The sequence below is a fragment of the Muscardinus avellanarius genome, assembly GCF_963383645.1.
Source record: "Muscardinus avellanarius genome assembly, chromosome: 9".
Taxonomy (NCBI): Eukaryota; Metazoa; Chordata; class Mammalia; order Rodentia; family Gliridae; genus Muscardinus; species Muscardinus avellanarius.
In genome coordinates, this window is record NC_137795.1 from 109,444,880 (window position 1) to 109,458,559 (window position 13,680).

Below are 13,680 nucleotides of genomic sequence, written 5' to 3' on the forward strand. Positions count from 1 at the left end.
CGGGCAGCCTGTCTCAGGCCCCCAAGCGCCCCCAAGAAGTGACGGGGATTCTGCAAGACCAGCTTTTATGCTAGGAATTCCTTCTGTCTTATATGCTAAATGTGAAGTCTGGGGCTTCTGTGAAGCGCATGTGAGTGTGAATGCCTTTGCCAGGACCACCGGATCCCCGGGAGGAGCGAAGAGAAGGACATGGGAGCTCTGGGGCCCGGAGCCCTGGAAGGGAAGAAGACAGACGTGGACAGTGACGGCCTCCGGGGCAGTGCTGATGACAGCTGGCCCCCAGCTTTGCACGTTCACAGCCAGAGAGACCAGCGTTCTTCCTACCCGGGCAGCCATCGTGCACCCCCAAAGCACAGACTAGTGCCGGGGGGTGGGGGGGCTATGAGCTGGAAGAGCGTGGGGAGGCAAGAGGCGAGTGCATGCTAAATTCAGCCCATGCTTTCCAAAGAGGAGAGGAGGCGAAGGAAGCTTATCACAGGGAACGCAGGCTGCAGAGAAGCTTAAAATACCAGCGATATTTCAGGACCCCTTGAGCAGATTGCTCCAGGCAAGCACAAGCAAGGAAGGCCTTCTGGAGAAGGCTGCCCCGACGCCGGCAGATTGATGTCCAGGTCTGCTTCAGTGGCCCCCAGCAGCCCCCACATCCACTTCTGTTTCTTCTCTGCACAGTAACCGGGCTAAGCTGGGCTCTGTGACGCACATCTGTAATCCCAATGCTTTGGAGGCTGAGACAGGAAGATTAGAGGCCAGCCTCAGCAACTCAGTGAGACTAGGTTTTGAAATCAAAGATTTTAAAAGGGCTGGGAGTGTAACTTAGAGGCAGAATGAGCCTGGTTCAATCCTCAGAATCAAAACAAGTAAGAACAAACAAACAAACAAACAACAGTCATCAGCCTCTTTCCTCCCAAGTTCAGGTCTCTCCCTGATCCACGTCAGGGCTGCACCTCTCAGTGACCACCGGCCCCGACTCCACCCGAGGCTCCGCCGCCCTCCCCCTGCAGCCCCCGCCCTCCCCTGGTTAGGGTTTTGGATCTGGACGGTCCCCCAAAGCCTCAAGTGCTGCAGGAGAGGCCCCAGGGGGCACGCGGCGGGAGGTGCTGGGAGCTTTAGTGGTGGCCCTAATTGGAAGCGGTGGGTCACTGGGCATGCCTTTGAAGGGCGGGTTTTGTCCCAAAAGCCTTTCTCGCCCCCTTCCTGCCTCTGAGCCACCATGCGGTCAGGCCATGCTCCCCACCAGGATGCCCTGCCCCGCCATGGGCCCAGAAACAACACAGCTGAACGGCCAGACTGAAGCCCTGAGCCACCATCCTCCAGCTGGGAGGGCTGAGACGGGAGGATGGAAGGTTTGAGGTCAGCAGGCAGCAACTGAGGAAGGCCCCTTTTCAAAATCCAGAATCAAAAGGGCTGGGGTGTAGCTCAGAGGTAGAGCTGCCCTTGGGTTCAATCCCCAGTAAAACACATGCACGCACGCACGCACACACGCACGCACGCACGCTCCTTCTTTAAGTTGATGTTCCCGGGTATCTTGTCACAGTGACAGAAAGCTAACATGGGGACTGACGGCTCAGGGGGCGCGTCTCAAAGGACATTAGCACTGCCATTGCCTCTGTGGGCCTGGGGGCTGCAGACATCCACCTGGGCCCCGGGCCCAACATCTCCCTACCGAGGGGCCTCTGCCGGCCTTCCTGCACAGAGCAGAGCCCCAGCGCCCCTGCCCCGGCCTTTGATTTTCTCTACAGCACTTGGCACCCCCTGGCATTTGTGCTTACAGTATCCATTTCCCATCTGTCCCCCCCCACCCCACCCGGCGTAAGCCCCATGAGGCTGGGACCAGCTTGCTCACTGCGTCCTGGGTGTCCGGCACAGACCCGATACCCTCAGTGTCAGCCTGTGCTGTGTGGACAGGCCGGGTCAGGGGTGGGCCTGCTGGCTGCTGTGACATCCTTGTCTGCAAGGTGCAATGGAAGGTGAGCCTCCCCAGCCGGACAGAACCTAGGTGGGGCTGGTTCCTGCTGATCCCAGGGCCAGACCAGAGGCTCAGCATGCGGGGCTCTGTCGCCCTCTAGTGGTCGCTCAGTCATAAAGCCAGAGAAACTAAAGCATGCACTCAGCCTGGCGGGCTCTTCCCAGGATGGCGGGACCCAGACCAGCTCTCACCACACATTCTTCTGAGTGAAATCAGATAGAAGTGGAACAAAGATTAGAACTATTTTGTCTTGCATGTGGGAGAGACATAATATCCATTACCTTCTATGACACGGCTTCAGGTCGACCAGCTGCCCCAAGGAATTGACTATTGGGGAGGGGTGGCAAGCCTCTTTGGAGCTTCTCAATCCACCCTGGACCACACAGCGACTTACCCCCAAAGAGGCTTTTAGAAGGTAAACAAGGTGGGATGGGCGGCACACAGACCACCCAGAAGGAGTGCGGTTGCAGAAGGTAGGCCTGAATTAGACCTGCTTATGGGAATGAGCTTGCCTGCTTAGAAACCGCCAGGGGCTTTACAAGGTCAGGGTTTGTGCGCTGCGCTCAGCACGCGCTTTCTCCGCGTCTCCGTACAGAAGAGCACCAGCCTCCTGCCCGCGCCTCACCCGCTGGATTCCCCTCTCAGCCTGGAGCACCCAGGCACCCACCCCAGTCGGGAAGATTCCAGATGATTCTCCCAGTTTTGTCTTGATAGGCGGCCAACTGTGCTCGAGAGTATACCTTTGTCTACAACTCACCTGGGCAAGGGTTTGGGATCATTGGGAGGCTTTAATGACAGATACACAGCTTCAAAGAGACTAAACAACGTGCATGTTTATATCAAAATTGATGAAGTTACCCGGGCGAGGCAGGAGGATTGCAGTGTTGAGATCAGCCTCAGCAACTTAGTGAGACCGTTTCAAAATTAAAAATAAAATAGGGCCGGGGGTGTAGCTCAGAGGTAGAATACCCTTGAGATCAATCCCCAGTACCCCCCCCACACACACACAAAATGAAAACTGAGCAGGTGAGTACTTCACTTAGGGATGAAAGCTACCTCCATCTCGCCTTCTCCACTTCCTGCTCTGCCACCTTCACGAACCCGCGTGCCCACGATGCAGTCAAAGGCGGGAGAGGAGACCGTCCTAGATGCCCCTCTGTCGGGGAGGCGCCTTTCCCTTAAACACCCTGGCCACTTCTCCTCCTGGTCCCGGAAGTCCCCGGCATGCGGACAGGGCTGCGGGAGACCGAATGAGCCTTGCACCCCCCTGGGGCAGCGCCCTATCAATCCCGGCTCTGCTGTGAGGAAGGCAGGGGAGCGGCTGCCGGAGGGGGGTTCAGAATCTGCTGCCCCCAGTGCTAAGGGACGCGCCGTGCACACTGGCAGATGGGGTGGACCTGGGGGACCAGGTGGGGGCGAGGGACGCATGTGCTATGATAAACGTTAGCCTAGGGAACAGAACCGGGCTAGTACGGACGGTGTCTGCAGCCCTTCGGGGCCCCAGGAAGGAGTCGCCACTGCGGATGAGTGGACCTGTAAGGCCAGGGGCGGAGGGAGGGTGGAAAGCTTCCCAGGTACAAAATCGAGGGCTGTGGGTTAGAGGCCACCTCCGCCCAGCTGGCTCCTCCTCCAGCGCCCGCTCCTCGGTGCTCCACGTGCCGCGTTGACTGGTGGCTGAGACCTTCACGAGGCTGCGGGCAGGGACGCCAAGGCCAGGAGCTCTGGGCCCTCCTTGCTAGAGACGCCCCCAGGACCGACAGCTTCCTTCCTTCCCAAGTCCAGAGCATTCAGCTCTCTCTTCAGATCTTATAAATGCCCCCAATTCTTCCAAAAGCTGTCCCGGTTTAAAGAACAGTAGAGTAAAAGCCAGAAATGGTGGCACACACCTATAATCCCAACACTTGGGAGGCTCAGACAGAAGGATTGCTGTTTCGAGGCCAGCCTAAGCAATTTAGTGAGACCCTCAGCAATTCAGGGAGACTGTTTCCAAATAAAAATAAATAAATACAAAGGGCTGGAGGGAGGCAGCCCAGAGGTAGAATGCCCCAGGACTCAATCCCCAGTACCAACATAAGTAAATCAATACAAAGCAGTGGGGTGAACGTGAAGGTGGGGACCAGAGGCGGATTCAGCAGTCAGACGCACTGCGCCCCAGCGGCCTCTCCTACAAATCTGGGTCAAAGACTCTGCAGGCAGATGGGAAAACTGGGCCATTATGTGATTTGCGTCCACTCTACGCAGAAACAGGCCAGTCGATCAGAATAGAGCTATTCTGGGTTTCAGACCAGACAGGAAGTTCCTCCGGGCGCCTGCGTGGTGAGCCGTGTCTTTGGGCTCCCCGCAGTGGACACGGTCGTATCGCGGTGCTGCCCCATAAAGCCCCTGCAGCCGGCTGATGGCATCACCCTTGAGCTTGATTTTGTGGAAGCGATTCTGGGGCTGTGGGGGGCGGTCCGTCGACTGTTACTTTGATTCAAGATTAGATTTTCAAGCCTTGGGGAAAGCAGATAAACTGTATACCTTCCAAGCCAGCCTCACCCAGCACCACTGGGAGGCGGAACGGAAGGGGTGCAGGACGGCCCTCCCAGGGGAGGCCGCGCTGCATTCCTCCTGGGTGCAGACCTGAGCCACGCTGAGCAACAGGGCTGAGGCCGGCCTGCTCTGGGGAAGCCCAGGTGCCGAGCACAGCCGGTCAAGGCACTAAGGTGCGCGGCTGGGGGGGCCCCTGGCTTGCTCTGGACGGCACACACTCCGCAGGGACGTCTCTGCAGATGCCAAGTTGCATGCCCCCAGCCTGATGCCCCCTGGGCCTCACAGCCATTCTGCTTCCTGGGCCGATGGTAAAGAGCCTGGCCCAGGACGTGGGGGGAGGAGGTCGAGATGGCCGTTTTCAGGAAGCTGGAAGTCTAGTGCGTCTTGTCTGCTCGACGCTGGCAAGAGGCGTGACCTGACGCCCCTCGTACCCACAGGGAAGCCCACAGGATACCCGTGGCCTCCCCAGTGCCAGGCCCGTGCTGTTGGCAGCTACTTGCTTTACTGACTTGGGGAAAAGCTCACACACGCACTCGGCCTTGGGGTGAGGCCGGGTTGCAGGCTGGCCTGGTCTGTGCAGGCTCCTTCACCCAGGAAGCAGCAGGGTGAGGTCTCCGGAGGGAGGGGCAACTGAGGGCAGGTACACTCCCAGAGTGGGGGCTGGGGGCACCGCGGACGCCCACCCCCAGCAAGGCCTCCCCGAGCGCCAGAGGCCTCGCTGACTCTGCCTCTGAGCACAGCCCTGCCCCAGCCCCCTTGGGTGCTAGACACTCCTGGAGTCACAGCCTCCTCCTGCAACTTGAGCCTTCGGGCGGCCCACCCTCTTCTCCATGGGCTGCCTCACTTGTGCCTGCTGGGGAGGTCGGGAGGTCTTCCTGGGAAGCACGGGGCCCCGGCCCATGGTCAGCATGGTCCCAAGGCCTCTGCCACTCGGGCTCCACCCTGGTCCCTCAGATCTGCCCGTCACCCCAAGTTGGAGGTGGTCAGCTGCTCCTGGGGACTGCTTGGCCCGGGCAGGAGTTTCTTTTGCTTAAAAGCTCAGGCGTGGGCAGATCCCTCCTTGGCCAGGATTGGTCCAATAAAACAGTTCCTGCGCTCTCTGCTCTGCCTGATCACTTCTGGCTTCAAAATTAATGGCACGTCTGGTCGCTTATTTATGAAGTCACTGGTTCTTACTGGGAAAGCTCTAGAAGGCCTCAGGCCCTCCACCACCACTGTAGTCAGGACTTTATCTGCTGGGCCAACTAACCTTCCGCAGCTTAAGAGGTCCACTTTTCCAGCACGCCATACCCAGTGCCTTCCAGGGAGCTCACGCTGACGGGGGCCAGGGTCCATGCAGACCTCCCAGAGAGGGTCCCTCCTCTCTCCTCTCTGCCTTCAGAGGTCTCCGATCCTAACTGACGGCCTGTCCCATACCATAAGTATCGGAGTTGTGGACTGTGGCTTTCTCCGTAGGTCTTGGGATGGATGGCGTCGTCTTAAAGGGTATGTCCCTCTAGAAGCTTGGAATGGGAGGGCTGTGACAGGTACAACTGGTTAATGAGGGTATATTGGAGTAGAGGACTTTTTTTGGCCCTGAGGATTGAACGCAGGGGCATTGTACCCCAAGCGACATCCTCGCTCTGTTTCTTATTTTGAAACAGGGTCTAAGTTGTGGGAGCCTTGCTATAAGTCGCAAGGCCAGTTGTGAGTCTGCGATCCTCCTGCCTCTGCCCCCCGAGGACCGGGATTACAGACACGCGCCATTACACCCTGCTCAGAGTGACCCTTAACCCAATCCAGTCTTCTTATAAAAGAGAAGAGAGACAGGAGGAGAGCGGCGCAGGGATGGAGGTGAAGTTTGAGTAATGTGTCCACAGCCCAGGACTGCCCAGACGGTCGGCAATGGCAGGGCCAGGCGGCATGGATCTGTCCCCGGCAACCCGAGGGAGCAGGCCAGCGCCGCCGCCATCTTGGACTTCTGCCTCTGAATCTGAGGAAATACTTCCCTGTGGTTTTAAGCCCCCGGTTTGTGTTGTTTCATTATGGCGGGTCTGGGACGAGAACGCGACGTGGTTCTGTTATTACCAACTCAGGCGGCATGATTTCACCCGCTGAGACCTGGGCTGCCTGGATCAGGGCCTGGTCTGCTATTTCCGCCACGTGGAGGGGCCGGAATGAGACCATCTGCACTCTGTACCTTCGGGTTCCACATCCGTGATTCAACCAACCACAGACCCAAAATGTTTGTCTACACCGCCGCTATGTGAAGTATGTGCGGACACTTTCTTTGCCGTTATTCCCTAGACAATACAGCAACGATCGCATTTCTACTGTATTAGGTATTTTAAGTAGTCTTGAGAGGCTGTGCATGGGCTATGTGTAAATAAATATTTTATATAAGGGACTGGAGCATCTTCAGATTTTGATATCTGCAGGGGTCCTGGAACCAACCCCCACGGGTACAGAAATTTCAGGATATTTTTTTTAGGAAGCTGGAGATGTTCTCTAGAGCATTACAACACCAGTGCTAGAACATTCTGCTCCCTCCTGGGATTTGCAGTGGCGGCTTCCCACAGCTTTCCCCTGTCTACCTGGAGGACCACCCTGGCACACCTGCGGTATCTCAATCACAGGACCGCTGTGTGCTTACGGGAAGGTTCCTGAAGAGGCAAGAAGAGTTGTCATCCTGGGGAGATGGTTTTAGGGGTAGAAAGAATACCCCACATGCCACACACATAAAACAAGGCTGAGCAGAGGGAAGAAGGACCCCTCCTCCTTCCCTACACACACTCCAGGCCTGCTGCACAGCCTTGTGGATGGCTCCGGCGGGCAGGTCTGTTTAAATGAAGATGTAACCTGGAGGGGGAGGAGGCCCCAGACCTCTGATGCCAGGGCAAGTTCTCTTTGCCCTCAGCTGCGTTCCTAATGTAAATGTTGGTCCTCGGAAAGAACTGGGAAAGACACCTGAGAAAGGAGGAAAGAAACCCGTCGCTCTCGCCTCCTGCCTTTACCGCTGTGACCAACCACACTCGGGATCCAGGGAGTCTCCCTGGATCACACACACATTCCCTCCTGGCTCTCCAGCAAGGCCATCCTGGCCTCCATTCCCTGCTGCCCAGAGCCCCACACACAGAGTAAGGATGTACCAGGAGCAGACACAGAACCCCAAATTCCAAACCATAGGGGGTGGGAGCCGCAATGGCGCCACGCCTGCACAGGGGTCCAGAGGAGGCTGGGGGTACACGTTCACCCTTACAAGCCAGGCCGGGAGCCTCAGGGCATTTTTAGCCAATCCCACAGAGCCATATGGGAAAGGCTGGGACAGGCAGAAAGTGCCAGGTGGGCATGGCTGTTCTGCAGAGACCTACTCTCGGGGCAGACGTACATGTGCGCATTCAGCGCCCAGGCCCTGACCGCCACCGCGGCCCTGGCTCTGCAGCCACCCGACGCCTGGCTGCTGGGAAAGTTCCCTGGTGGCCCAGCACAGCCCCTGAAACACAGCGTCCATGTCTTACCTTTTCTGGAGCGGGAGAAAAACCTGATGCCCCCAGGCGAGGTGGACGGGTTGGAGTTGGGCGAAGACTCTTTGGACGAGGAGCGGAAGATTCCGCTGAAACTCATGCGACGCGGCGAGCGGGGAGGGGACTCCTGGTAGGAGAACGGGAACACAGTTCTGGGGGAGCCCGGGCTGGTCCTGGGCCTCCCCGGAGTAGACACCGGGCTGGAGGGCCGGGGCTGCGGGCCTCGGGAGAAGAACCCTCGGGAGGGGCTGCCCGAGCTGAAGGGGCTGTCCGCCTGCAGAAAGGCAAATGATGGGGTTAGCAGCGCTCTGGGCATGTGGACCGCTGCCCTGTACCACATCTGTTATCACTGTCCCTCCCCACTGAGAAAAAGCCCCTTGCTCTTCTATGGCGATGGGCACAGAATGAGGTAGGGGTCCGCACCTGGCCTGAGGATGGCCCGCCCCCAGCTGGCCAGCGCCTTGTCCTGGAGGCCCCTGGGCCACCTGCCCCCTTCTCTAGAAGGGCCCTACAGAAGGTGGAGGGGAGGAAGGGTTCTGGCTTGAATTCAGACTGCCCCCATACCTCACAGAGACAAGGCGGCCATGTTGGAGGCCAGGCTTGGCTGCGGAGGAGGGAGGGGCCCCTGGGGGTGTGGCCTCGGGATTATATGTGGCCCCTCCTCCCTCTGCTAGCTCTTTGCTTCTGGCACCCATGACGTGAGAGTGGAGCCCTGGCCTGTGCCCACCACGCCCAGTCTCTCTCTCCCCTCCCTCCCTCCTGCTGCCATGCCCTGAGTCCCCCAGTATAACTGGGCCTAACATGGACTGGACCCCTGAAATCTCTACCTGTGCGCAGGTAAGTTTTCCTTCCCCTAGGCTGTGTGATCAGGTGCACTGGTCGCAGCAGTGCGGGAGGTGGCGGGGGGAGGGCACCAGTGCTGCAGCCCTTCCCCAGGTCAGCTCTGGCCTCTGCCCTCGGGCCTCCTGTTTGTCCTCTCAAGGTCTGACTCTAGGGTAATACAGTCCCTTTGTCCCTCTCAGAGGAGAAGCACAAATTCCCGTGATCCAGAGCAGAGCGGGCCTGAGGCTTCCTTCCTGAGGACCGTGCTGGGAGACGTGAATCCTTCACCTTCCACTCGCCCTGGCAATTAACCTGCGCTGCTGACAGAGGCCCGGAAGAAAGCTAAGGCCCCAAACCTGAGCTGCTCAGTTCATCTGTGACCTAACAGTGCAGCCATGGCCAGGCACAGCGCACACGCCTGCAATCTCAGCCTCTCTGGAGCAGGATGATGGCAAGACTTAGGTCAGCCTGGGCAACTCAGTGAGACCCTGCCTCAAAATAAAAAATAAAAAAGGGTGGGGGATTAGCTCAGAGGTAGAGTACCCCTGGGTTCATCCCCAGAACCATGCACACAGAAAAAGTAATAATAGAATTGCAGTTATGGTTTGAAAACTTATCAGGTCCCTTTGAGAACTCTTCAGTGCTCATGGCCTGGGTGAGCCCCAGCCCCGCCCACATGGCGCCATCAGGCACGCCCCTCAGTCTCGCCACCTTCATTCCCCCGTCTGTGAAATGAGGACAGTCATACCCCCAGCTTGTAGGGCTGGTAGACTGCCTGCTGAGAGTTCGTGGGTACAGGACCTAATTTGCAGTAATCATGTGGTGCGTGTTAACTGCTGCCGCCCCATGGCTTGGTAAGCTTGCGATACTGGAGGCCACAGCACTGGAGGACTCCCAATTCAGAAACAGGAAAGAAAAGTGTCACCGGCCCATGGGGCTAGAATGAGACCTTGGGAAGGCTGTACACAGGTTTGTCAGCCTGATCAAGGCGCCGTATGTTCTGCCAACACTAGAGGGCGCCCCAAACCCCAAGCTTGTGGGGCTTCAGGGACCTGATGGACAGACACACTGCAGGATGCCACCTTCAGTGACCGCCAACCTCCGGAGGGTCCGACCTCCCCCCCCCATTCTCCTCTGGAACCTAAAGCAGCAGTGTGGCTGCATGAGGCGTGGGGCTGGCTCAGAGCCATCGCCCTCCAGAATGGCTCGCAGGACACAGGAGCACTGCACCACGAGGCCCTCGTGACTCCAGCCAATCTCATCCCAAGAAGTGCACGTTTATCTTTTTTTGACCATCTAATGTGAAAATCAAGGCAAACATGGTGATGGGGACCTGTAATCCCAGTACTTGTGAGGCTCAGACAGGAGGACTGTAGGTTTGAGTCCAGCCTTAGCAACGTAGTGAGCCCCTGTTTCAAAATGAAAAATAAAAAGGGCTGGGGGAGCCGGGAGTGGTGGCGTGCGCTTGTAATCCCAGCATTTGGGAGGCTGAGACAGGAGGATCCTGTTCGAGGACAGCCTCAGCTACAACTTAGTGAGGCCCTTGGCACCTCAGTGAGACCATTTCAAAATAAAGAATAAAAATAGGGCTGGGGTGTAGCTCAGAGGTAGAATGCCCCTGAATTCAACCCCCAGTACCACAAAAAGAAGGAGGAGGAGGAGAATGAGGATGAGGAGAGCGAGGAGAAAGAAAGAAGGAACAAAAGAAGGAAAGAAAGAAAGGAAGAAAGAGAAAAAGAAAAATGAAAATCAGATTATTGAATTCTCTGTCTAGCGAGGATTCCGGGCTGTGTGTGTGTGTGTGTGTGTGTGTGTGTGTGTGTGGTAGTGGGGACTGAACCCAGGGGTATTCTACCTCTGAGCTACACCCCAGCCCTATTTTAATCCTTTTACTTTGAAGATGGTCTCACTAAGCTGTGGAGGGCCTCACTAAGTAGCTGAGGCTGGCTGCGAACCCGTGATCCCCTGTCTCAGCCTCCCACTTACTAGGATGATGAGCGTGCGCCCCCATGCCCAGCTGAGGATCCAGTTTTGCCTCTGTCCCTGCCTACCTAAGGGACTCGGGATAAGTCCTGAACGTAAATTTAAAACAAGGATTTCCTCAAGTGGTGGGTGGGTGCATGGGCACGGGCGGCAGGGAGGGCCGAGGACCCTCACCTGTGGTGGGGACTGCTCATCCAGAGAAAGGCCCCCTCACCAGCTGTGACCAGGAAGGACTCAGGACAGGCCTGAGAAACTGAGTCCCAGCTCAGTTTCTAGACATGTCCTGAGCTCTCGTGTGCGCCAAGGGGGCACCAGGCCTGTCTGAAGGCTGGGACTCGACTGCTGTGGTCGTGAGGATCAAGTACTCAGGAAGCACCTAAGTTGCATTGTTGGGCCCTGGGTGCTGATGGAGCCTTGGCGGCGTGGACTGTCGAGCTGGGAAATTGCTGGGGAGCGAAGTTAGGTAAAGGTGCCCATGTAGGGTCAGGGCCCGCTCCTAGGGGCCACTGCCACGGCCCCTACACCAGGTGGCCAGGACCGCCATCCCGCAGCCTGTCACACTACCACTGAAAGCGCCATGTCTGATGCCAGGGGAAGGTGCTGGCTGGGGCGAAGTGGGGGTCGCAAAGCTGGCAAGTGGCAGAGTCTGGCCTCAGGGCCTGTGGCCTCGATCCTTGACCCACACACTGAGCCGAGCAGCAGAACCGACTGGAAGACCTGAGGTGGACAATGGGGTGCCGAAGTCAAGCAGGGGGCAGAGAGAATCGTGTCTGGGAGACCCGCAAGCCAGCCCGAGATGGCCAGAGCTCAGCTGTGCTCCTGCCTCACACACCAACTCTGCCCCGGAGGTGGGGGCACCCAGTCTCGAGACGGACAGAAAGTGGGGTCTCTAGGGAGCTCACAGATCAAGGCGGGAACACCAGAAACAGGAGGCAGACGTTAGGGCAGAATTGCCCGCCGTGGGCCTCTGGACCGGAGGAGCCGGGAGGCCGCTGGACGGCCTCGGCCAGGCCCACCAGGGAGGCTGAGAAGGCCAGAGACTGTGAGAAGAAAGTAATCTTTCCTACTGAAGTTACAAGATCAGGTAGAAACCGGCAGCTGGCACTTGGTAACTGTAGCTTAGGCATCGCTTTGTAACTTTTGTACAGTGTCTACGTTCCACTCCTTGGCTGTCCTGCTTCAAGTTTCTTCTTTTGTAAAGCTGCCCAGTGAAAACTAGCCAATCGGATTAGACTGTGAAAGTTGCGCTCCAGCCAATGGGGGCAGGCGGTGGCCTTCCTGTGGGGAATAAAAGGCTGAGCAGCAGCCGCCCACCTGCGTGCACCCTGTGCGCAGAAGTAAACTGCCTTGCTGAGTAACTCTTCATTTCTCCAGGTGTGTGTGTGTGTGTGTGTGTGTGTGTGTGTGTTCCCTAAAATCTGTTTCTAAGGAGGATGGAGGTGGGGGCCGAGGCAGAGGGCAGGTACCAGATCCTGCCGTGTGGCTCGGTGACCTGGGTGCCTGGGTTAGACTCACTGGGGGAAGCTGAGCCAAACACTCTTGGAAAGGCAGCCACGGAGGCCCTGCAGGCCAGCTCGATCCTTAAGCAATGGGCAAGGGGGACCCTGAGGTCCCACCGAACGGGATTCCACTCTGTGCTCAGGATTCCAGGCCACCAGAGTCAGGTGCTGGGAGGGAGCGTCAGACAGCTGACTTTCCGTGCTGGCCTGAAAATGGCCAAAGCACAGGAGAGGCCCTCCCCCGCCTCTCCTGTAGGAAACCGCAGGCCCGCCCGGGAGCACCCGCCAGAGTCCTGTCTGCCTCCCCGGCGCCCACTGAGGCCCCAGGGACCTTGCTCTTGCTATTAGGCTGGCAGCAACAAAAAGATCCTCTGACCAAGGTAACTGGAGGACTCCCTCCCAGGCATACTCCATAAGGGCTAATGGACAGTGGACAGAGCTGCCCGGGCAGATGGACCATTTGTCTCGTAGCCACTGGGGAGGAAGCCGGGGTCTAGGCTGGGCCCCCTCTTAGCTGCGCCTGCCTTCCCCCTAGGGAAGAGAACAGCAGGTGTGCCGCTGGGGGCCGCTCCAGGACCAGGAAGGTCAGGAGACTGGCACCCTGGGAGCAGGAGGGGCGTGGAGGCTGCGGCAGGGGCAGGGAAGGGGCCGAAGGCAAGGAAGGGCAAGCTGGAGGGAGGAGTCGGAGCTCCTGCCCCTCAGCTGAGGCACTAAGGGCCGGGCCTGGATTCCTGGGGCTCAGTGAGCCGAGGGTGGGACAGCCGCACCCCAGGTCCCCAGGGCCCTGCCTCGTTGGACCTGACCGCGGTCTCCTTCTCAGGAATATTTCCATTTGGAACTGGGTTACCAAAATGCAGGCACAGTCTTAGGCAGAGGAGGAGGGTGAGTCCTACCTGGGAAATGTGGGAACTACTCTAGGTAGACAGTCACTTCTGCGCCGACCCAGAAGGTGGCCTTGAAGGATTTTAGTTCAAGGTGTCTGGAGCAGGGTGGCATGGCACTGCACACCGTGCCAGTCCAGGAGGTGCCAGCTGCCCCTGGGTCAGGGCTGGGCGCGCTGGCCAAGGGACAGCCTAGACGGCAGAGTTTGGGGAAACCTCTGGCTCCTCTCTGCTCAAACACTCATCACCTGGCACCAGGAAGGCGAAGACCAGGGGAAGAGCGTGTCTGGGAGAAGTGTTTCCCAGTGAGTAGGCTGTGGGTACGATTTCTGCAGCATCGGCTGCTGCACTGACTGCCAGGCTCGGATGCCGTCAGGAACAGTCCCCGTCCTCCCCAGAGGTGGGCTCCTCCTGCAGCCAGGCCAATGGGGTGGGCCAGGAGCCTGGACTCGCCGCGGTCATTTCCAGTGTCAGGCAAAGCCCAGGAGACATTA

General features: G+C 58.1%; 1 protein-coding gene across 4 annotated transcripts in view; it reads right to left on the reverse strand.

Moving 5' to 3' along the window:
• PRKAG2 (protein kinase AMP-activated non-catalytic subunit gamma 2) overlaps positions 1 to 13,680 on the reverse strand; it is a gene marked incomplete at its 5' end in the record, with an annotated part of 260,276 nt that overhangs the window by 175,883 nt on the left and 70,713 nt on the right. For 3 of the 4 annotated variants that reach the window (XM_080701977.1, XM_080701976.1, XM_080701975.1), the window contains one exon: positions 7,996 to 8,275. In XM_080701977.1, coding sequence (XP_080558103.1) covers positions 7,996 to 8,275 — 280 coding nt within the window. Of the gene's footprint in view, positions 1 to 7,969; positions 8,276 to 13,680 lie in introns of all 4 variants that reach the window. The other variant, XM_080701978.1, reaches the window with a different exon arrangement.